We start from the raw sequence: 23,941 nt of genomic DNA on the forward strand, positions 1-23,941 counted from the left end.
ATCCCCTGGAAAAGGAAATGGCAACCCACTCCAGTATTCTTGCCTGGAGAATCCCATGGACGGAGGAGCCTGGTAGGTTACAGTCCACGGGGTCACAAAGAGTTGGACACAACTGAGCGACTTCACTTCACTTCACTATGGATCTAGAAGTAGAGATAGGGGTTCCCGCCAGTGATTTTTTTTTTTTTTTTTTAAGATTTTTTTTCTTTTTTTGATGTGGACCATTTTTAAAGCTTTATTGAATTTGTTCCAATATTGCTTCTGCTTTATGTTTTGGTCTTTTGACCACAAGGCATGTGGGATCAGCTCCCTAACCAGGGATTGAACCTGCACCCCTGCATTGGAAGGTGAAATCTTAACCACTGGACTGCCCCCTCACCAGCGATCTGTGTTGCGGCCTGCTGGAGGGTCTCAGTCCCCTGGACACATCTGTGTTTTTTAGCTGAGGCTGCAGCCCTGAGGTTGGAGGCTGGCAGGCAGTCTGCCCGCAGCAGAGGGAAGATCCTCCAAGAAGCTCTGATGGGTGATGAGTGTCTCACGTTCACCCTCATACCACTAAGTAGTCAGGGCCGGATCCTCCTTGAGGCCTCGAGAAGGGTCTCCCCTTCCAGAGTGGGCACAGGTCAGAGCAGGCCTTGGCTCTGTCTTCACAGCAGAGCTGGAAAAGTGACATGGGACCCCGAGGCCTGCAGATGCAGCCTGGCTTAGGATGTGTAGAGAGAAAAGTAAATTAAATCCTGTGGAGGCGGAGGTCTTTTGAGGGGAGCTTGAGACTCAGACACAGTGGTTCAGAGACGGTGACTTCAGACACACCCGTTAGTGGTGCGTCACATTCATGCTGAACAGTTCAGGTCAGTCTTGGGGATGGTGTCTCTGGACGGTGCATACAACCTCATGAGGTGCATTTGTGTACTAACCTGGCTCATCCTAAACACCCAGTGCACTTTTAACTCAGTTTAAAGTAACTTTACAGGAGTTCCCTGGTGGTCCAGTGGTTAGGATCCTAAGCTTCTACTGCAAGGGACATGTGTTCGACCCCTGATGGGGAACTGAGATCTGAAAGCTATGCAGTATGACCTAAATAAATAAAAGTAACTAATTTTGCTACAATGGGGAATATATAAAGAGGTTATAACAAAAAAATGTGTGCTTGGTCCATCCTGAGTTGTGTTAATCAGACTGAGACTGAGCGCTAGGTTTCCAGCTTGCCGGGTTCAGCCAGGTTCCACCTGTGGGGAGAGGGCTTGTGCAGAGCACCCTGGACCCGGGTGTCCTCATGCTTTCAGGCGCCATCACAGTCCTAGGCACATCTGCTCTAGTTCAGTTGCCACCAGCAGCCAAGAATGAGAGCCAAGAGGCCCTTTCCTGCAGACTGGCTCAACTGAACTCTGTTGACCAGCCCTTCCTCACCTCTGGGCCCTGGGTGGGCTAGAGGGCTTCTTGGTGAAGAGGTTGGTCACTGCTGGGGTTGGGGGCAGGGATAGGCAGTAACTAGTAACCTGCTTCCCACCTGAATTTGATCCTGGGTACTAATGTCATTTCTCCTAAGACCCAGGGTGGAAGCAGCAGGCTCAGAGTCCTGGGTGCAAAGGCAGGAGTCCCGTCATCTCTTGCTAGTAGGGGTGCCACCCACTTACACGAGGAGAAGGGGCGCAGGGAACAGCACCAAGCAGCAGCATCTCCCTCTTGCTTTGTGAACTGCAGATCGCCCCAGCAGAAGGCCCAGACGTCAGTGAAAGGATGGTCATCATCACCGGCCCACCTGAAGCTCAGTTCAAGGTCAGTGCCAAGAACCTCCTCAGTCCTGAGTGCAGGGCTGCCTGTTAGGGGTACTGAGGACCTTTAGCAAGTGCAGCTGCCCCAGAGGCAGCTTCAAGCTCTTCTTTGGAGGCTCCATCCTATCTCCATTTCCCTTCCTGCAGTAGTCCCCGACCCACCCTGTCTTCCCCGCCTCCAGGCTGTGCCCTCTACATGGAGCCCTCCTTCCCTTCTCTCCTGTGAAAAGTGGACTGTCAGTGCCCAGTTCAGATGGCACCCCCGCAGGAACATCTCTGATCCCTTGGCCATGGTTTTGAAGATGGAGCATAAACACAGGGTGTGAGGGGAAACAGCAGCTTGTTGGAAGCGTGTGGAGGCGTGTGTTCCTTTATTTCATACTGGAGGACAGTTTTCCAATGCTGTGTTAGTTTCAGGTGTTCAGTTACACACATGCATGTATCCATTCTTTCTCAGGTGGTTTTCCCACGTAGGTTATTACATAATGTTGAGCAGAGTTCCTTGTGCTATACAGTAGGTCTTTGTTGACATACGATAATCCCACACTCCTAATTTATCTCCCCGCCCCTAATTTCCCCCTTGGTAACCATGTTTGTTGTCCGTGAGCCTGTTTCGTTGTTTCGTATATATAAGTTTACTTATATCACTTTCTTAGATTCCACATATAAGTGGTTTCATATATTTGTCTCTGGTTTACTTCACTTAATATGATAATCTCTAGGTTCATCCATGTTACTGCCAATGGTATTTATTCTTTTGTAAATGGGCTGAGTAACATCCCACTGTGTGTGTGTGTGTGTATGCATCACTTTTGGTTGGAGCATTTAATCCTTTTACATTTAAGGTAATTATCAGTATGTATGTTCTTATTGCCATTTTGTTAATTGTTTCGGGTTTGTTTCTGTAAGTCTTTTTTCTTCCCTTCCTCTTTTGTTCTCTCACAATTGATGACTATCTTTAGTGTTGCGTTTGGACTGCTTTTTCTTTTTTGTGTATCTATTATAAATTTTTTGGTTTTGACATAGCAGTCTTTATATATACAACATTGTTTAATAAAGTTGCTGATCTAATTTCAAATGCCTTTCCAGTATCCTGCATTTGTACTCTCCTCATGATTACTGCTTTTGATGTCGTATTTGTGTATGAATGATTTCCCATCTTTACTGTATGTTTGTCTTTATTGGTGAACTTGCCCATTCATAATTTTCTTGTTTCTAGTTGTGGGCTTTTCCACCTAAAGAAGTTCCTTTAGCATTTGTTATAAAGTAGTGAATTCTCTTAGCTTTTGCTTATCTGTAAAGCTTTTGACTTATTCATTGATTCTGAATGAGAGCCTTGCTGGCTATCCTTTGTTGTAGGTTTTTCCCTTTCATCACTTCATTTTCTCAGGCCCTTTCTCTCTCTCATCTTCTTCTAGAACCCCTATAAAGTGAATGCTGGTACACTTAGCATTGCCTCAGAGGTCTCTTAGACTTGCTCATTTCTTTTCATTCTTTATTCTGTTCCACAGTGTGATTTTCACCAGTCTCCCAACTCACTTACTCATTCTTCAGCATCAGTCCTTCCAATGAATATTCAGGACTGATTTCCTTTAGGATGGACTGGCTGGATCTCCTTGCAGTCCAAGGGACTCTCAAGAGTCTTCTCCAACACCACAGTTCAAAAGAATCAATTCTTTGGCGCTCAGCTTTTTTTTTATAGTCCAGCCCTCACATCCATACATGACAACTGGAAAAACCAAAGCTTTGACTAGATGGACCTTTGTTGGCAAAGTAATGTCTCTGCTTTTTAATGTGCTGTCTAAGTTGGTCATAACTTTTCTTCCAAGGAGAAAGTGTCTTTTAATTTCATGGCTGCAGTCACCATCTGTAGTGATTTTGGAGCCCCCCAAAATAAAGTCTGTCACTATTTCTATTATCTCCCCATCTATTTGCCATAAAATGATCAGACCAGATGCCATGATCTTAGTTTTCTGAATGTTGAGTTTTAAGCGAACTTTTTCAATCTCTTCTTTCACTTTCATCAAGAGGCTCTTTAGTTCTTCACTTTCTGCCATGAGTATAGTGTCATCTGCATATGAGGTTATTGATATTCCTCCCAGCAATCTTGATTCCAGCTGTGCTTCATCCAGTCCAGCATTTCTCATGATGTACTCTGCATATAAGTTAAATAAGCAGGGTGACAATATACAGCCTTGACGTACTCCTTTCCCAATTTGGAACCAGTCTGTTGTTCCATGTCCAGGTCTAACTGTTGCTTCTTGACCTGCATACAGATTTCTCAGGAGGCAGGTCAGGTGGTCTGGTATTCCCATCTCTTTCAGAATTTTCCAGTTTGTTGTGATCCACACAGTCAAAGGCTTTGGCATAGACAATGAAGCAGAAATAGATGTTTTTCTGGAACTCTCTTAGCTTTTTTAATGATCCAACGGATGTTGACAATTTGATCTCTGGTTCCTCTGCCTTTTCTAAATCCAGCTTGAACATCTGGAAGTTCACAGTTCACATACTGTTGAAGCCTTGCTTGGAGAATTTTGAGCATTACTTTACTAGTGTGTGAGATGAGGGCAATCGTGCGGTAGTTTGAGCATTCTTTGGCATTGCCTTTCTTAGGGATTGGAATGAAAACTGACCTTTTCCAGTCCTGTAGCCACTGTTGAATTTTCCAAATTTGCTGGCATATTGAGTGCAGCACTTTCACAGCATCACCTTTCAGGATTTGGAATAGCTCAACTGGAATTCCATCACCTCCACTAGCTTTGTTCATAGTGATGCTTCCTAAGGCCCACGTGACTTCACATTCCAGGCTATCTGGCTCTAGGTGAGTGATCACATCATTGTGATTATCTGGGTCATGAAGATCTTTTTTGTATAGTTCTTCTGTGTATTCCTGCCACCTCCTCTTAATATCTTCTGCTTCTGTTAGGTCCATACCATTTCTATCCTTTATCGAGCCAATCTTTGCATGAAATCTTCCCTTGGTATCTCTAATTTTCTTGAAGAGATCTCTAGTCTTTCTCATTCTGTTGTTTTCCTCTATTTATTTGCACTGATTACTGAGGAAGGCTTTCTTATCTCTCTTTGCTATTTTTTGGAACTCTGCATTCAAATGGGTATATCTTTCCTTTTCTCCTTTGCCTTTCACTTCTCTTCTTTTCACAGCTATTTGTAAGTCCTCCTCAGACAACCATTTTGCCTTTTTGCACTTCTTTTTCTTGGGGATGGTCTTGATCCCTGCCTCCTGTACAATGTTATGAACCTCTGTCCATATTTCTTCAGGCACTCTATCAGATCTAAACCCTTGAATCTATTTCTCATTTACACTGTATAGTCACAAGGGATCTGATTTAGTTACCTGAATGGTCTGGTGGTTTTCCCTACTTTCTTCAATTTAAGTCTGAACTTGGCAATAAGTTCCAGATCTAAGCCACAGTCAGTCTGTTTGTGCTGACTGTATATAGTTTCTCCATCTTTGGCTACAAAGAATACTATCAATCTGATTTCGGTATTGACCATGTGGTGATGGCCATGTGTAGAGTCTTCTCTACCTTCAGGTAGATTGCCTGTCTCGATTTCATTTAGTTGTTCTTCTGGGGTTTTATCTTGTTCCTTCTTCTGGAACATACTTCTCTGCTGTCTCATTTTGTGTTTGTGGTCTCCCTTCTGTAGGCTGCTGGACTGTAGTTCTTGCTTCTCATGTCTGCCCTCTGATGGGTGAGGTTGGTTCAGGGGTTTGTACAGGCTTCCCGGTGATAGTGACTATTGACTGCCAGCTGGGGGATGGGGCTGGCTCTTGTCCCTCTTGTGGGCAGGGCCATGTCAAAGGGCATGTCTTGAGGTGCCTGTGGACTCAGGACAGCTTTAGGCATTGTGTCGGTTGATTGCTGGGGCTGTGTTCCCAGCCTGTTGGTTGGCCTGAAGCACTGGAGCTTGCAGGCTATTGGGTGGGGCCAGGTCTCAGTACCAAATGGTGACCTCCAGGAGAGCTCACATTGAGGAATATTCCCTGGGGCCTCCGCTACCAGTGTCCTTGCCCCACAGTGGGCCACAGCCAATCCCCGCCTCTCCAGGAGACTCTCCAAAACCTACAGGTAGGTCTAACTCGGGCTCCTGTGGAGTCACTGCTTTGCCTTGGGTCCCAGGGCACATGAACCCTTGTGTGCACCCTCCAAGAGTGGAGTCTCTGCTTCCCTCAGTCCTGTGGAGCTCCTGCACTCAAGTGCCTCTGGCCCTTCAAAGCCAAATGCTCTAGAGATTCCTCCTCAGGATGCCAGACGCCCATCTGGGGAGCCTGGCGTGGGGCTCAGAACTCTCACTCCTCTGGGAGAACCTCTGCAGTATAATGAGTTTCCAGTTTGTGGGTGGCCTGGTGGGTGTGGGATTTGGTTGTATCGTGACAGCACCCTTCCTGCCATCTTGTTGTGGCTTCTTTGTTTTCGGATGCAGATTATCTTTTTGGAAAGGTTCCAGTCTTTTTGTTGATGGTTGTTCAGCAGTTGGTTGTGATTTTGGTGTTTTCGTGAGAGGAGGTGAGCTCAAGTCCTTCTGTTACTACTTTGCCAGCTGTCTCCCTTCTCCTGCAGTATTTTGTTTTTACCTTTTCACCCCTAGAAAAATTACAAATTGAGTTTTCTAAAAGAAACATATTTATAAAATACAATTCATATTAAAAATATTTAAAATGTGTCTGAGAAAAAAATTAACACATGTATAAATGTTCAAGGACAATAGTCCTTCAACTCATAATGGATAAACAAAATGTGGTATAACGACGTAATAGGATATCAGTCAGCCATGAAAAGAGTGAAATTCTGACGCACACTACATCATAGGTGAGCCTAGAAAACATTCCATCCAGTGAGAGAAGGAAGACACAGCGGGCCACATATGGTATATTCCATTTATGTGAAACATCAGAAAAGGCAAATCTGTGCAGATAGAAGTACTTTAATGGTTGCCAGGGACTAGAGAGGAGGCACTGGGACTGTCTGCCAACAGGCACGGGTTTTATCTGGGGGAATGGGATAGAAACGTTCTGAATAGTGGTGGTGGTTGCACAACGTAATGAATGTCCTAAAAACCACTGGAGTGTACACTTGAAAGTGCAGAATTTTAGGTTATGTAAGTTATATCTCAGTTTTTTTTTTTAAATCCTTTTAGCGGTTTCCCTGGCAGTCCAATGGTTAAGACTCTGTGTTACCACTGCAAGGGGCACAGGTTTGACCCCTGGTCAGGAAACAAATCTCATATGCTGAGCAGTGCAGCCATTAAATAAATAAATACTTTTTTAAGTTCTTCAAATTTTAAACAGAACAATAAGCTCTTGGCTACACCACCTCTGGAGTTAGGTATCAGAAAGCAAATCCTGTCACCACCACCCTTGCCTCCATCCTTTAATAACAGACTTATGAACATACTATGGGTGGGAGGAAGTTAAGAATTCCCTGAACAAATTCATTCAAGCAAATATTTATAGGTGCTCAGGATACAAAGACTACAGGTAGTTCCACCCTGTCCCTGCACACAGAAAGCTCCCTGTGTGATCGTGTGCAAACCCGAAGACACACGAGTGTCTATGCATGTCTGCAAGGTGCACTTGTTGGGTGTTGAAGGCGTGTGCCCACCGGGTCTGAGCCAGCTGAGCGGGCCCTGGTGAGCATGGGGCCGGGGTTGTGCCATGCCTTGGACTCACCAGTTCCCACAGCAGTGCTGCTAAAGCAGGTTGACATGTCTTGCTCTCTCAGGCCCAGGGGCGGATCTTTGGGAAACTGAAAGAAGAAAACTTCTTTAACCCCAAAGAGGAGGTGAAGCTGGAAGCCCACATCCGAGTGCCCTCCTCTACAGCCGGCCGTGTGATCGGCAAGGGCGGCAAAACCGTGAGTGTGCTCTGAGCTGGCTTCATCTCCTGGTCTGACTTCCCTCAGACTGGCACCCCTGACTCTCCTAGGACAAAAATGTAATCTGCATCATCCCAAGCTGAGGGCCTCAGATCCATAGTGCTGAGCCAAACCCCGAGAAACCAGGGTCCTGAGTCCAGACACGCTGCATCTAGGCTACACACTGGGAAGTGAAGACAGGGAGCCACCTCCTGCCCCTGTAAACCCACACACACAGCAGCGGGAAAGAGTAGGGAGCAGAGTTCCACCCAGGTCCTCGGACATGCCTTGGAGACTGCAATGAAGCGAGTCACACGTTTTTTGGTTTCTTCCTCCACAGGTGAATGAACTGCAGAACTTAACCAGTGCAGAAGTCATCGTGCCTCGTGACCAAACGCCAGATGAAAATGAGGAAGTGATTGTCAGAATTATCGGGCATTTCTTTGCCAGTCAGGTACCTGTGCTGTGAGCGTCCAGTCTCTCCTGCTAATCTCTTTTCAAGTCTCTAAGCTCTTGGTGACCTGTCGGGTGGCCCCAGGCCCTGCACACGCCCCTGCACTGACCCCCATGCACAGATGGAACTGGGCAGGGGCAACCACTCCTCAGCTTACTGCTGCTCTCCTAGCTCTGTTAGAGCAGGCTGAGGAAGGGCGTAGAGCTTTGGAATCAAGCGAGTACAGTTCAGCCTCTCAAATGCTGGACTGCGAGCTCTTGCGTTCCCTCATCCTCCTGACCAGGCCTCAGTCACAGCCTTTCCCTGCCCGGAGTCACTTACCAGGAAGTCCAAGGTCACCCTTGGACCCTGAGGACCAGCCTGGGTGCCACAATGACACTATTACAGGTTAAACACTCATCCCAGGAGACCCGTGTTTCTCTTTCCTCTCCTCTGCTGCATGACACCCCTCATTAGGACTCAGAGCTCCACACAGCTGCTGCTCGTCCAGGCAGAAGGGCCAGCCCCTCAGCATCATGTGACCTGGTTCTTTCTAATGCTTTGTTATGGATGGGGTAGGGGTGGGATAAAGCTGTCCAGTCCCCATCCTGAAGGAGCAGAGGCAGTCTCCACTGACACGGCAGGTGTGTCTGGGTGTTAGCCAGCCCATGTTCCCAACGCCATGCTTTGCCAGGCCCTGTGATGCTGCTGCAGCCCCATGACCCACAGGCACCCTGAGACTCCTACAGTCAGAGCCCGGCCACGCCACCCCTGTGGCTGTCCCCTCCCAGCCCTGGGCACAGGTCTCAATGGCAGGGCTCTCCCTGCAAAAGGAGCACCAGGGTGGGTGAGGGGGCAGGTGTGGGTTCATGTGTTTTCTCCACTTGTTCAGGGTGGAGTTAGCATCTGGGCCAGTTTCTCACTTTCTCCCCATGCCACTGACTGTCATATCCCCGCTATACACCACACTCTAGGAAGGCAGGGGGGTGGGGGGCAGCATTGGACACTGGAGTGAGTGTAGCTGGGAGAGACGATGCTGTCTGACCTCTGCAGGGTCCTGAGTCACTGATGCCCTGGTTGTGGTTCCTGGGATCCCACTTTCTTACCTTCCACCTAGCAGCCTTGGAGTGGGGGTGGGGAACTCTGCCACTTTACTGAAATAGAGTCCAGATGACACTTCTCTGAGGTTACCACCTCCTCCCCCCAAGTCCTAAGCCCACTCCCTCACTCCCCTCTGCCTGTCCTCAGAACTGGGTTCCTTTTCTCCCCCCATCCCCTTCCTCTCCCTTGCTGCAGACTGCACAGCGCAAGATCAGGGAAATTGTACAGCAGGTGAAGCAGCAGGAGCAGAAATATCCTCAGGGAGTCGCCTCACAGCGCAGCAAGTGAGGCTCCCACAGGCACCAGCAAACAACGGATGAATGTAGCCCTTCCAACACCTGACAGAATGAGACCAAACACAGCCAGCCAGATCGGGAGCAAACCAAAGACCATCCTGAGGAATGAGAAGTCTGCGGAGGCGCCAGGGGCTCTGCAGAGGCCCTGAGGATCCGGGGGGCAGGAAGGGAGGCGGGAGGGCACTGTGTCGAGGCCCAGCCTCCCGCCTCCCCCGGGGCCTCTGCAGGCTTCGCAGCCATCCACTTCACCATCCACTCGGATCTCAACGCCCACCACGCTATCCCTTTTAGTTGAACTAACATAGGTGAACGCGTTCAAATCAAAGCAAAATTCACACCCTTTTCTTTTTGTGGAAAATTGTTTCTGTACATGTATGTACATATTAGAAGGGAAAGATGTTAAGATATGTGGCCTGTGGGTTACACAGGGTGCCTGCGGCGTTAATATATTTTAGAAATAATATATCAAATAACTCAACTAACTCCAATTTTTTTAAATCAATTATTAATTCTTTTTTCTTTTTCAAGAGAAAGCAGGCTTTTCTAGACTTTAAAGAATAAAGTCATCCTTTGGGAGGTCTAATGGTTTAGTAAGGAACTTCAAGGCCACCCACACAAAATTCACCTGGAGGGAAATCTCACCGAAAGGACACTCAACAGCAGTTCTGGATCACCTGTGTATGTCAACAGAAGGGATACCGTCTCTCTGAAGAGGAAACTCTGTCTCTCTTCATCCTTAACTCTCACACCCATTTCTCTTTGCTTCACAGGTTTTAAACTGGTTTTTGCATACTGCTATATAATTCTGTCTCTCTCTGTTTATCTCTCCCCCGTCCCCTCTCCCTCCCTGTCTTCTCCATCCCCATTCTTTTTAATTCCCTCATCCCTCTGTCTCAATTCCCATATCTACACACCCCCCAGGCAAAGCAGTGCTCTGAGTATCACATCACACAAAAGGAACAAAAGCGAAACACACAAACCAGCCTCAACTTACACTTGGTTACTCAAAAGAACAAGAGTCAATGGTACTTGTCCTAGCATTTTGGAAGAGGAAAACAGGAACCCATCAAACCAACCAAACAAACAAAAGAAAAATTCCACAAAGAAAGAATGTATTTTGTCTTTTTACATTTTGGTGTATAAGCCATCAATATTCAACGAAATGATTTCTTTCTTTTTAAAAAAGTATGGAGGAAAATAGCAATTTACACGAGGTTGTTGGCCCAGGGCGTTAAATTTACAGATTTTTTTAACGAGAAAAACACACAAAAAAAGCTACCTCAGGTGTTTTTTACCTCAGCACCTTGCTCTTGTGTTTCCCTTAGAGATTTTGTAAAACTGATAGTTGGAGCATTTTTTTATTTTTTTAATAAAAATGAGTTGGAAAAAAAAATATCAACTGCCAGCCTGGAGAAGGTGACAGTCCAAGTGTGCAACAACTGTTCTGAATTGTCTTCCGCTAGCCAAGAACCTATATGGCCTTCTTTTGGACAAACCTTGAAATTGTTTATTAAAAAAAAAAAAAAAAAAAAGATGACAAAGAAAAACAGAGAGAGAAAATATTGGAGATGTCCTGAATTTCAATAGGGTACGCGCCATTAGGGCTTTTTGCGCTAAAGGATGAACATGTACTGGTTTATGTGAACAAGCCATTTTACCACCAGACTGCAATGCCAGTTTCCTCTACTGCAAACAGTGTTCTGTGACAAAAACAAAAACAAACAAAAAAAAGAAATATATCCAGCTAACCAGATCCTGGTGTCTCGGTCTCTTATTTTACTAAGTATCGCCCACCCCTAGGCATCAGCTGAGTCCTGCCTAAGGGGACTGTGGGGAAACAGGGGGCATGTGCCGTCAGGCCAGGGAAACTGCACTGAGGAGGCCGGCTTCTCCAGGCCTGTCTCACGGAGCAGCTACATGAGGTCAGTGGTGGTCAGACTGTGCTCCTCAGGCCAGCAGCATCAGTCTCACCTGGGAACTTGGAAATGCAGACTCTCGGGGTCCACCTTGAGCCGGAAATTCTGAGGGTGGACAGTGGGTGTTTCAGGGAGCTCTATGGGTGACTCCAGTGTGCACTGAAGTTTGAGAACCACAGGACTAGAGGGCTGGATACTGACTGTGTAGTAACTATGTAAGGCCAACCCCTATCTTAAAGAAACTTTTAAGCCTGACCAGGCAAAGAGCTTATTTTTGTGTGAGGGAAAGGAAGAGACAACATGCCTGGCAACGGAAAGGACAAGGTACTTGCTTCACCCCACCCCTCCACAGAAGCCCCGCGTTACAGGTTTCAGGAGATGGGGTGTGTAGGCCTGAACATCCCTTCCATCCTGCTCAGCTTCTCTCCTACTCTGCCTATTCTCTCTGGAGAATCTCGCTTCCTCCAACACGGAGCCATGGAAAGGAAGGATGGCAGAGGCTGTTTGCAAATTAGAAGAGGACTCCAGCACAGAGGGAGAGCTTAAGAACATAAGAAAAAGGATCAGTAGAATAGTTAGATGTCTGGAGAGGTTTCAACAAAGGAAATGATACGCCATAGACAAGGCATCTTGACAGGAAGCAAGGGTGGAAACACTGGACTTCTAAGGGAAGCAGGGGAAAGTGGATAACCTGGCATCAACTAGGCTGTAAATGACTCGGTGACTGAGTAGACAGAGATGGGGTAAGGACTTAAGGAGTATGCAAAGCATTTGGCATACTCTTATTCATGCACCCTGGGGAGGGACATTCATGTGAACGATGATGCGAGAAGCCCAGAACCTAAACTGTACATGCATTGAAATCTTTCACTGTCTTAAAGCCTAATGGAGATTTCTTTGACCTGCTAATATTTAACAACACTGCCACTGAGTCCCCTGATGTTTACTGTCAGTTGCTGCCTTTTATTTCCTCTCTACATTCCCCTTAAAGTGTTGGTGAATTAAAAACTTGAGACTTTACCATATGCGAGTTAATTTTCTCTTCTAGTTCACATCAGCCACATAAAGTCACTGTCTTTCTAGAAGCAACGAGTGCTCTTGTTCTGACTGATGTGGCCGGCAAGGATTGAAATCTCATGGAACAAAACAATATTCTAACTTGACCTTGATCCTTCTGTATTCTCTTGTAAAAGCAGGGATCCAGGGTCCTTGGTTTGCTCCCATTTTAGGATCTAATCTTCTCTCTGGGATGTGGCTGACAATAAACAGTGAAGAATATCCCCATTTGCCTCCAAAAACTTCTGATGATCAGGGCAAACTCCATAAAACCAAACTCAATCTGATCCCTATCCCAGTTTATAATCTCAACCATTTCCAATATGAAAGGTTGCCTGACTTCTGTGACTCCTGAATGTCCCTGATCCTCCAACAGCCATAAAACTACTTCCAGTCACCCTCACTGAACATGGCAAAACCTATTCTCAACTCTACATTAACAGCACAGCAGTACTGGGAAAGGAGTATAGGGGTAATTTGATCCACTTTCCTAATAAGGAGTGGTGTCCTTCAAACTCTTTGCAGTGCTCAGTCACCCACCAGTGAGGGGAACCTTGACTTCTAAGGCAGGCAGACAGTTAGTCGCCACACAGCCTAGCCTCGTAGATCTGTCTTCTCCTGGTAGGAAATCTCACCCTACAACCATCACGTGCCGAACCTGCTCCACATTGCTTAGGACAGCCCCCTAATGCCTGGAGACATCTGCCTTGCCCTCCCTTCTCTCAGTTCCTTCAGTCATCCTTCATCTCTAGGACTTGCTTTTTCAGCTCTGAAAAATCATGTGAAGGAATACAGCCCCCAGCTCCTTCATCCTACGCCCTCGAAAGCCACAGCAACTGCTGATCAGCATGGTAGGCCTTGCTCGGCAAACAGAGCAAGAGGCTGTGAAGAAAGCTAACTAGGGTGCAGCTCGGCTCTGCTCTGGGGCAGGCTGAAGGCAGAAATGGGTGCCCCTTACCTTGTACCTGATCTTTACAGGTCTCACGTTCTCATCAGGAGAAAGAGAGCCCAGACCCAGATATTTGCTCCCTGCTTGCCCAGTACACTAGCTACATAACTTTGTACACCTCATAGCCTCTTGGAGGCCTGTCTCCTCATCTAAAATAAAAGTTTGAACACAACAAAGTCTCTGATTCTAACTGATGTATAAGAATAGACTTCCAAGTCAAAAATGGCCTCTATTTCTCATTAAACATCAAGAAAGAATAAAACACACAACAAAAACAACTAAACACCAAAAAGCAAGGGAAATCAACAATAATTATAAGCTTTACAGAATTAGAATGGGAAACCTTCTATGCACAGCATGGTCTAGTTTGACAGAATCACTTTTTAAAACGACAGGAAAATGCGTATTTGCCATCTCCAAGATGCACCACCACTTCCCCTTCCCGCTGGAGGGATGCAGACGTGGTGGTGAGAGCCATGCTGGAGCTGGGACAGCATCTCAAGACACAAAAGCCAAGTGCCAAGCAAAGTTCTCATAATCATGTTCGTGAGACAGAAAATCTGATCTTTCTTAAGCCACTGTTAATATGGCCTTTGTTATAGCAACAAACAAACCTCTTAATACAACCATGCAAAAACTAAAGATCTAGATTTGGCATATCTTTTGGATAGAACTAAAATTCTAATTGGATACAGACCCCCTTCCCTCCCAAAAAGTTACTTACAAAACAACAAACAGAAATAAAGCTAGTTTCATATATCTCTGTTCCACTACCAAAAGCCAGAGAGCAAGTTTTGAGGAGAAAAAGGGCCATGACTCAAGAATTTTTATACCCAGTCAAGTTCTCCATGTGTGAAAACTTAAGAATTCCTATATGCAAGGATTCAGATAAGAATACTCTGTATTTCTCTTGTAAATAAGTATATGAAAATGTTTCTAACTAAAAATGAAGCCAAATAAAACTCATGTTTAAACTAGATGTGAGCAATGAAACCAATTAAATATTTAAGTTGTTGTAAATATAAATTTAGAGCTGAATTACAACTCCATTTAAAACTGAATTTAAATACCAAAAATTATCCTTGGAGAGGAAGCAAAATAGTTATCATCATAATAAAGTTCCAAAATACATATTTTGTTAACAAAGACCAAACATGTGTGAAACGTATATGAGGACACTGTTGGGGGGTGGTGGGGGTGGGGAGGGGAGAATGAAGGGTCATAAACAACAAAAGCTGCTACCAGCAGCGCTGTGCTAGCAGCCAACAGAAACTGTATCCCACTTTACCCAAGCGGTATGAACGTGAGGCCGAGTTCTGGCCAAAGGGAAGGGAGCTGAAGTGGCCTCTGCCGCTCCTGGCACAGCCCATTGCCCTTTCCATGCTCTCCAGACAGTGCCTGGACGCTAAGGAGTGCGATGCTGTCAGGCAGGGGTTGACAACCCTTTTCTGTCAACAGTAAGAGTAAATATTTTAGGCTTTGCGTGATATAAAATGATGCTACTCCTGGGGAGGAAAATTTGGCAAATTACATATGCTAGACATTTGTCCCAGCAGTCCCACTTCTAGGAAGCTATCCCAAAGATGACGTGTTAGCAGAAACAAAGTGACATGAACAAGGCACATGCAATGCAGCATTATCTGTAACAGACTGAGAGCCTCAGCATCCATCGTGAGGGGACCAGTAATGAACCACAGCACCCTCAAACAATGGATTATTAGGAAGCTGTAAAAGGAGCAGAAGAATGAGGAGTGACATCAGGAATAAATTTAAAAAAAAAAAATCAAGAAGCCTAAGTAGTTTTAATATGCTATTTTTAGTGTTAAAAAAGAAATATATGTGTGTGTGTGTGTATGTATGTATGTATTTTTCCCCCCTAAAAGGGGACAGTTAGAAGCTAAAATAAAATTATCTACATAGAGAAAGAGAAAGGCAAAACTGTGAACGTTCTTTATTCCACACTTTTGCTCTTGGACTAATGTTTACGTCTTACATAATTTTAAAACATAAGCAAGAAGCAAATCCATAAACAGCAAAAGCAAATAAATCCAATTATGTATCAACTTGATGGCATAATCCCTTAGGAAAAAACTCTGTCAAGTGATCTTAAAAATTAGAGTGATTTTCACTGTGATTCTCTAGTGGAATATTGTTTAAAAAGAATTACAAAGGAAACAAATTGTATTTAGTGGCCTTATTATTTTTTATCCTGGTATTAATGTTTTGAGTTACTGTATTTCACAGGGTAAAATGAATAATTATGTTGATGTTAACAAAACTTTTAATGTTACAGTGTAAAATAAAAAACCTTAAAATCTTAATATGAACTTAAAATCAGTAAAACAAGTATTCCCTAATCTGTTGTAAAGGAAGGCCTAGAAAGACCAATAATCCAATGATAATCAGCATTAATAGTGCCCAAATTCTGATCTCTAAAATTTCTCACTAAAATAAACCCTTTACTAAATGGCCAGCTCCAGGTCTAGGACAGGAAATGTGTAAGATGGGCCTTTATCATACCAATTAAGCAGGAAGTGTTCAAAATCAGACTTGTGGGGTTCTGTCAAAGGGACACTGTAACTTAAAATGGGGTAATCTGAACATCAAAGAGAATAAAATGAATCAAAACATCATAGGGCTTGGCCAAGGAGGACTAGGAAGACTGGGCTCACCTCCTCTCATGGGCACTGCAAAATTACAATTTACAGAGCAATTATGAATGGCAAAAACCAGAAGTCTAGCAGAAAAGATTTACAACTAAGGATACAAGGAAGGAACCACGAGACAGGTAGGAGGAGCAGAGCTGCAATATAGTCAAGACCCATACCCCTGGGCGGGTGATGCACAAATGGGAGGTTAATTACAATTGCAGAGGTTCTCCCCAAGGAGCAAGGGGTCTGAGCCCCACATCAAGCTCAACAACACAGGTACACTGAGATGAGCCCCCAGGATGTCTGGCACTGAAGGTTAGTGGGGCTTACTTTGGGGAGCTCTACACTCTTGAAGGACACACACAAAATCACACGCTCCAAGACCCAGGGCAGAAGCAGTAATCTAAAAAGGAGCCTGGGTCACACCCATCTGCTGAACCTGGAGTCTCCTGGAGACGCCAGGAGCAACTGCAGCTCACCCTGGGGACAGACACTGGCAGTGGCCGTCTTTACGTGTGCCTTCTACCATGGGGTCACTGGTGCTGGCAAGTGCCATTTTGGAATCCTCATTCTAGCTTATCAGCCTCGGGAGCCAGCCCCACCCCCGCCCACCAGTCTGTAGACACAAGTACTGGAGCACTTCAGGTCAAGTGACTAGCCAGGTGGGGACACAGCCCTACCCATGGGCAGCCAGGCTGCCTTAAGACCCCGTTAGCCCACAGTTGCCCCTGGACGCAGCCCTGTCCACCAGAGGACCCAGGACCTGGCCCTGGACACCCAGTACACAGGTACGAGACTCAAGACCCTGCAGGCAGAGACGTGGGACCCAGCTCTGCCCACCAGTGGGCCAACACTAACTCCAGGATCCAGTTTCATGCCCTGGTGGGTGGGCACCAGCACAGTATCTCTGGGATCCTGACCCCTCCACCAGTGGGTGGATGGCAGGATCGGAACCACAGGGCCCCACAGCCTGCCTTGTCAGGAACGAGACAACACACCAGCAGGGAGCACAGGCCCAGGAGACCCAAGCACTAGCCCTTTCCATCAGAAGGCCAACACCACCTCTGAGACACCATGGACTACTCAGCCAGCTACTCGAGGATCCAACCCTGCACCCCAGTGGGTCAGCACTAGCCCTGAGACACCCCAGAACCCAAAGCAAGCCAAGGGACAGGCCCCACCACCAGCCAGCCAACACGATACTTAGGAACACTGACTCTGCAACCACCCCTGCTAAACCCGGCTCTGCCCAAGAGCCACCACTAGCCCAGGGCTCCTCAGGGTTCTGTAGCCAGCCACATGACATGGCCCTACCAAAGATGATCAAAGGAGAAGAATGGATGAACAAAGGGAGAAGTTAGATGTTTTGAGGAATTCCCTGGTGGTCCACTGGTTAAGACTTGACACCATCACTGCTGGGGCCTGGGTTCAATCCCTGGTCAGGGAACTAAGATCCAACAGGCTGTGCCGTCCAGCCCCACCCCCTCCAAAAATGTACATAAAAATACAAAACTAAACCTTTTTAATCTGACAGTACAGCACCTTGAGAAGTCCAGTAGTGCGGTACAACAGCTGGCACACAGGAGCGGCACTGAGTAAACAGCCAAGACTGCAGGGCAGGGAGGACGCGGGAGACAGTAGGGCTGAGGGCCGGTCAGCAATAGACGTGGAGGGCAAGCTGCAATCTCACGCACGCCTGATGGCCGAGAACCCATGTTCACAACTTTGAAAGCTCGCATTTGAAGGTTTGTGTGCAGTGGACTTACTGTATTGTCAAAATGACCATAGCATCCAAGACAATCCATGGATTCAGTGCAATCCCTACCAATCTTGAAAAGGAAGAACAGCGTCAGAGGTACCTTGCTCCTCGACTTCAGACTATACACAAAGCTACAGTAATCAAGTTGTTAGTCACTCAGTCATGTCCGACTCTTTGTGACCTCATGGATTACAGCCCGCCAGGCTCCTCTGTCCATAGGATTTTCCAGGCAAGAATACTGGAGTGGGTTGCCATTCCCTTCTCTAGAGGATCTTCCCAATCCAGGAATCGAACCCAGGTCTCCTGCACTGCAGGCAGATTCTTTACCATCTGAGCTACCAGGGAATGTATTGATACAACAGACACATAGATCAGTGGAACGAAAAGAGCCCAGAAATAAATCTACACACCTATAGTTAGTTTACAACAAAGGAGGCAAGAATACACTAATGGAGAAAAGATGATCTCTTCAATGGTGCTGAGAAAACTGGACAGCTGTATGTAAAAGCATGAAATTAGAACATTTTCTCAAATGATATATAAAAATAAACTCAAAATTAACTCAAGCCCTACATGTAAAACTAGAAACCATAAACTCCTAAAAGAAAATATAGACAGAACACTCTTGGACATAAAACAGAGCCAAGGTTATTTTGGATCTGCCTCCTAAAGCAAAGGAAACAAAAGCAAAAATAAACAAATAGGACCTAACTAAACTTAAAACATTAAAACCAGCAAAGGAAACCATCAACAACAACAAAAAAACCTTTAAAAAAAAAAAAAAAGACAACCTAATGAATAGATACATTGTATAGCACAGGGAATACAGCTAATATTTTATATTAATAAAGAAATGTTTTAAAATCATATTTTTCCTAGATGAAGTACATTTCAGGGTAACCAAATTAGCTGATTAGATTTTACTTTATAGAAGAATTCAAAGTAATTAATACAGAGGGATGACAGAATTAGAAAATCACCATTTTGTACCTCTTAATAAAAGAGCATCAATTATGTTTAAAAAAAACTTAAGACCAAGAGGAGAAAGATGAATAGGCCACTCTTATAGCCTGAATTAGAGACCTTAGCACCAGTAAATGGATGCATGTGATACAAGACAGTAAGACAAATAATGAAGGACCCTTGCGAAATAAATTCACCCTGAAGCTGATCAAGCCTCTAGATCAAGCCTACCAGTTGATATGAAATACAAGAGACAGAGGAAACCGTTAAATACCACCAAGGCGCTATAAGCCAAATCTAGATAGAAGTGGAATTTTCCACAGAAATACTCAATTTCTCTAATAACTAATAGCACAAGGAAAGGGATTACTACTGAATGAAAAAGACTCAAGAGAGAGAATAACCAACGGCAATGTGTACTTTTTACTGGATCCCATATTAGTGCTCTGAGACTGCTCTAACTACCAAAGATTTGATGGATGATTAAACAGCAGAAATTGATTCTCTCAGTTTTGGAGCCAGAAGTCTGAAGTGAAGGTGTCATCAGGGCCAGGTTCCCTCTGAAGGCTCTTCCCGCTCTGGTAGCTCCAGGCTTCCTAGGCTTGCAGGAGCATCACTCCAGTCTCTGTTCTGTAGTGTTACTGTTTCTTCTTTAAAAAAAAAAAAAAAAACACACTCCAAACACAAGTTTATAAATTAGAAAGCAACACAGCCTGTCCAGCCAACCACTAACTCTCAGGTATCTTTTTCCAAATTTTGTTTACACCTAAAAATGGGTATAAAAATGAACACCGCCAAGGCCCATTTCAATGCCTCCCTTATTCATCTCAAAACTGCCTACTTCTTTCCTATAAGGCAAGTGATTGCACTTAGGGTCTATTCAGACAATCCAGGATAAACTCTTTTTCTCAAGATCTTTAATCACATCTTTTGCTACAGAAGGTAATATTCACAGGTTCCCAGGATAAGGATGTGGACAAATGTTTTGGGGAGGTCACATTCATCCAACTATATGTCCTGATTAGAAGAATATAATGAAACAGTTTTAATCATCAGGGAAACTTGAATATGAACTATTAATGCTATTAGCAAATTCTTACTAATTTTGTTAGATGTGAAAATTACAAAGGTTTTTTTTAAGTTATTATATGTTAGGGAGACATCAGTATTTTGGCAGAAAGACATGTTTGCTTTAAAGACCCTCCCCCTTCCATGGGAAAAAAAAAAAAAGTAAATCAAGATCAGCCACACATTTTATTAACTGCTGAAAGGTGGTGATGATTGTGTCTTAAAATTTTCATAATAAATTTTTTTTTGTAAAGCAGTTGAAAAAAGATAAAATTGTCCACTAAAATGAGACATGAAATCCCTCAGAATGAACTTAGCCAGACCTACACATAAAAAATATTACAAAATTAAAATCAATGCAGATACAAGTTATCAGCCTATGCCAGAAAAAAAGTCAAAATACCAATGGGTAATTTTTATCTCTGATTTTTTTAAAAATATACGCAATTTTAATTTAGAATTGAAAGAATTTCTCATTAGCGAATAATCAAAACGCTGCAAGATGGTATATCTAACAATACCAATTAAATAGATTATGTTATAACCATTTACTGGAACACTACACAGCAACTATGGAAAGGGGGTTATATAGCCACATATATAGTGTGATTCCGTATTTGTTAACAACCAAAAAAAATCTACTTGCACAAGCGTGTTCAACACACATTTATTCATACAAACATGAAGGAGTATATACCAAAATTCAGGATATACACCAGAATGTTAAGAGTTACTCACTCTGGGTGGTGAGTTTGCAGAACTCTTATTCTTTACCTTTTATCAGCAGCTTATTTTTCTACTATGAACACCTATGACAGATAAAGAAAACTGTAAGTGATACCACAGACTATGATCACCACATGCCCTTAAGGAAGCACACACAAACTTGGGTGCTTGGTAGGGGCATGGGGGTGGGGGGTGCAATGGGGAGATGGGGTACTGGATGCACATCTGAAGCATGTGATTCCAAGAACTCTACGTCGCTTCTCCGGCAGTTGCCAAACTGTATTCCACAAAAGAGTTCCACAAGTGTCACACAGAGAAGGATCAATGTCTAAGTTTTCAGACACACTAGATTAAGATCTTAATTCGTTACATTTGCTCTGCATCCCCAGGAGAAAAAGATATGGTACACTCATTCACTGAGCCATAGAACCTTTGTTTAACAACCTACATAGACTCAATAGGACATCTACTGAAAAGTATTTTATGAATTCCAATGTAAAAACTTGGACAAACAAGGATTGCTTACACCACATATTTCCACTGGGAGTCTGAAAACTAGCCTGTTTCCCTAGATTTAGATGGATTCATCTCAAAACTACCCCATATTTTTCGTATTTTTTGTGGTCTCAAGCTTTACAGTTTTAAATATAATTTGCATCTTGCTGTCAGTTCATTTTAGAGCAGTGTTTTTCAAACTGGATTTCTATTCACTAATGGATTGAGAAATCAATGTGATAGATACAACCCACATTAAAAAAAGTTTTTTTTTTTTTTTTTTTAATTTTTAAAGAAAACTATCAGGGACTTCCCTGGTTGTCTACTGGTCAAGAATCTGACTGCTAATGTAGGGGACATGCGTTGGACCCCTGGTCCAGGAAGATCCCTCATACCTTAGGGCAACCAAGCCCATGGGTCACAACTGTTGAGCCCACGTGACAACTACTGAAGCCCACATGCCTTAGAGCCTATGCTCTACAACAAGAGAAGCCACCACAATGAGAAGCCTGTGCGCGACAGCTAGAGAGTAGTCCCCACTTGCTGCAACTTATGCACAGCAACAAAGACCCAGTGCAGCAAAAAATAAATTAACAAACTAATAATAAAAAAGAAAACTATCATGTAGTAAAGATAATATTTTTTATAAAACTTTTGTGTCCATATATAACCACATAAAATATATGCATGTGTGTATTGGTCACAATATAAAATACATTTATTGCTATGGGTTGCAATCAAAATATTTTGAAACTCACTGAATTAATGAGATGAACTTATTGATAAACAGATAAAGTCAGCACGTATTTCAAACACCCAAACCCTTCTTGTATATATTAGGTAAATTTTAAAAAAATCAAAGCAATACAGCCACATAGATCCCCAACTTACAAACAAGTACCAAAAATCTGTTTGAATACTGGGTACCTAGAGCTTTTCTTCAGAGAAGGCAATGGTGCCCCACTCCAGTACTTTTGCCTGGAAAATCCCATGGACAGAGGAGCCTGGTAGGCTGCAGTCCATGGGGTCGCTAAGAGTCGGACACGACTGAGCGACTTCACTTTCACTTTTCACTTTCATGCATTGGAGAAGGAAATGGCAACCCACTCCAGTGTTCTTGCCTGGAGAATCCCAGGGATGGGGGAGCCTGGTGGGCTGCCTTCTATGGGGTCGCACAGAGTCGGACACGACTGAAGCGACTTAGCAGTAGCAGCAGCAGCAGAGCTTTTCTTAAACTATCCTAAAGAGATTAAGTTCCCAACTAGTTCACAAAAGCCAGTTTAAACAGTAGCTTAACTGTAGTACTAAGGTTATTACAAACCTAAATTTCTCCATCGCTATTTATTTGTATCTGAGGTTCAGTGTAACTCCAAGAATACATTCTCCCTGCACCCACACCTTGGTCTGAGCACCAAATAACTCCTCATAGTGCAGGCAAACATCCACCATTCAACATGGCTTCTCCCACATTGTGCTTAGGATCTAAGGACAGAAAGATGAGAAGCTCTAATATCCTCAGGTAATTGAGGTAGAATATGGGGCTTTCCAAACATCTTCTACATGTCCCCACTCTCCTTTTAGGTCAAAGGTCAAAGAAAGACATTTGTTCACCAGTGGTTGTTTTTTCCCTTGTTTATTAATCTTTAGGAGAGACTGCCTACTAAAAAAAGAACAACCGTGGGAATTCCCTGGTGATCCAGTGATTACAACTCCATGCTTCCACTGCAGGGGGCACGGATTCAACCCCTGGTTGGGAAACTAAGATCCTGCAAGCCACATGGCATGCCAAAACAAAAACAATGTTTCACTCCACCTTTCTTTCAGACCCCCAAGCTGCTGGAATAAATAAATAAATACACACACACACACATATATATATATATATCCATCTCACTGACTTTAATGCTAATAATGTGGTACTGATAATTAGCTGGCTGCTTTCCTCAAACTGTTTAGATATTATTCCCAGGACTTCCCTGGAGTCCAATAGTTAAAACTCCACACTTGCAACGCAGGGGATACAGATTTGATCCGTGGTTGGGGAACTAAGTAAGGTACCACATAATGCATGGTGCAGCCAAAAAAGAAAAGAAAATAATAGAATTCTATTACCTACAAGTTTCCATACTGAGAGAAATATCAGTGTCTAGAGGAGCATGGCTTGTGGTATCTCCTATTAAATTCAGAAACTCAGGGTTAAGTAGAATGGCATTCTTCAGCTTGACTTTGTTCTCATCAATTTCTTTATGTCCTGGGAGATTAAGAGCTATCCTGAAGAATCACATTAATGGAAATATCAGTGAATGTTGCTCTAAGAAGCCACTCCAAATACTTGTAATACAAATACATTAGACCCCAGCATCACTCATTTGGGCTGCCATTCCTGACAGGATTTACCCCACATGGAGCAAATCTTAACCAAGGCTCTAAATTCCCAGGTGAAACCTACTAGTGTCAAGTGGGAGCCAAGTGTTCAGCGTATTGCTCCCCCAGTGCCTCCCTGGCCTTTTGTGGCTGTGCCAGCTGCCTGATCCCAATTCTCAGACACAGTTCCAGCAGCCTCAGGAAAGGAATGGAGGTTGCAAGAAGGGTTCTCTGAACAGCCACAGCTTGAGAGAGACAGCCAAACTGGCTTCCTCTTTCATCATCCCCTAAGCACACGTCCTCTAGTTTGACCACCAGGTAGGCACAGCAGTTTCAATCCGTACCACCAGCCCCACGTCCTATACCAAGACCTTTTACACATCTCAGGGAAAACAACCTGCAAGAGTCTGCCTCTGTGACAACTGGCACCCAATTTTTCCGGTTTGACCTCTTCCTTTTGTGAACTAGGGTGTGGGAAGTAGGGAAAGGGTTAGAAATCATTTCAGCATATAC

General features: G+C 44.2%; 1 protein-coding gene and 1 long non-coding RNA gene across 8 annotated transcripts in view; one reads left to right on the plus strand and one right to left on the minus strand.

Annotated features, from left to right (window-relative positions):
* Positions 1–11,234, plus strand: part of IGF2BP2 (insulin like growth factor 2 mRNA binding protein 2) — a 172,482-nt gene extending 161,248 nt beyond the window's left edge. For 6 of the 7 annotated variants that reach the window (XM_044943898.2, XM_025287078.3, XM_025287072.3 and 3 more), the window contains 4 exons: positions 1,705–1,779; positions 7,520–7,651; positions 7,992–8,105; positions 9,381–11,234. In XM_044943898.2, the coding sequence (XP_044799833.1) occupies positions 1,705–1,779; positions 7,520–7,651; positions 7,992–8,105; positions 9,381–9,473 (414 nt within the window). In that variant the 3' untranslated portion in view covers positions 9,474–11,234. Of the gene's footprint in view, positions 1–1,704; positions 1,780–1,957; positions 2,525–7,519; positions 7,652–7,991; positions 8,106–9,380 lie in introns of those variants that run through there. The other variant, XM_044943899.1, reaches the window with a different exon arrangement.
* Positions 11,235–18,836: 7,602 nt separating this feature from the next.
* Positions 18,837–21,552, minus strand: LOC112585242. The gene is made up of 2 exons (XR_003109743.3): positions 20,582–21,552; positions 18,837–19,425 (listed from the first exon to the last, which is right to left on the minus strand). It is a non-coding gene; the product is annotated as an uncharacterized LOC112585242 (long non-coding RNA).
* Between the last annotated feature and the right edge of the window lie 2,389 nt (positions 21,553–23,941).

The sequence above is a fragment of the Bubalus bubalis genome, chromosome 1, assembly GCF_019923935.1.
Source record: "Bubalus bubalis isolate 160015118507 breed Murrah chromosome 1, NDDB_SH_1, whole genome shotgun sequence".
In the NCBI taxonomy this organism is placed as follows: Eukaryota; Metazoa; Chordata; class Mammalia; order Artiodactyla; family Bovidae; genus Bubalus; species Bubalus bubalis.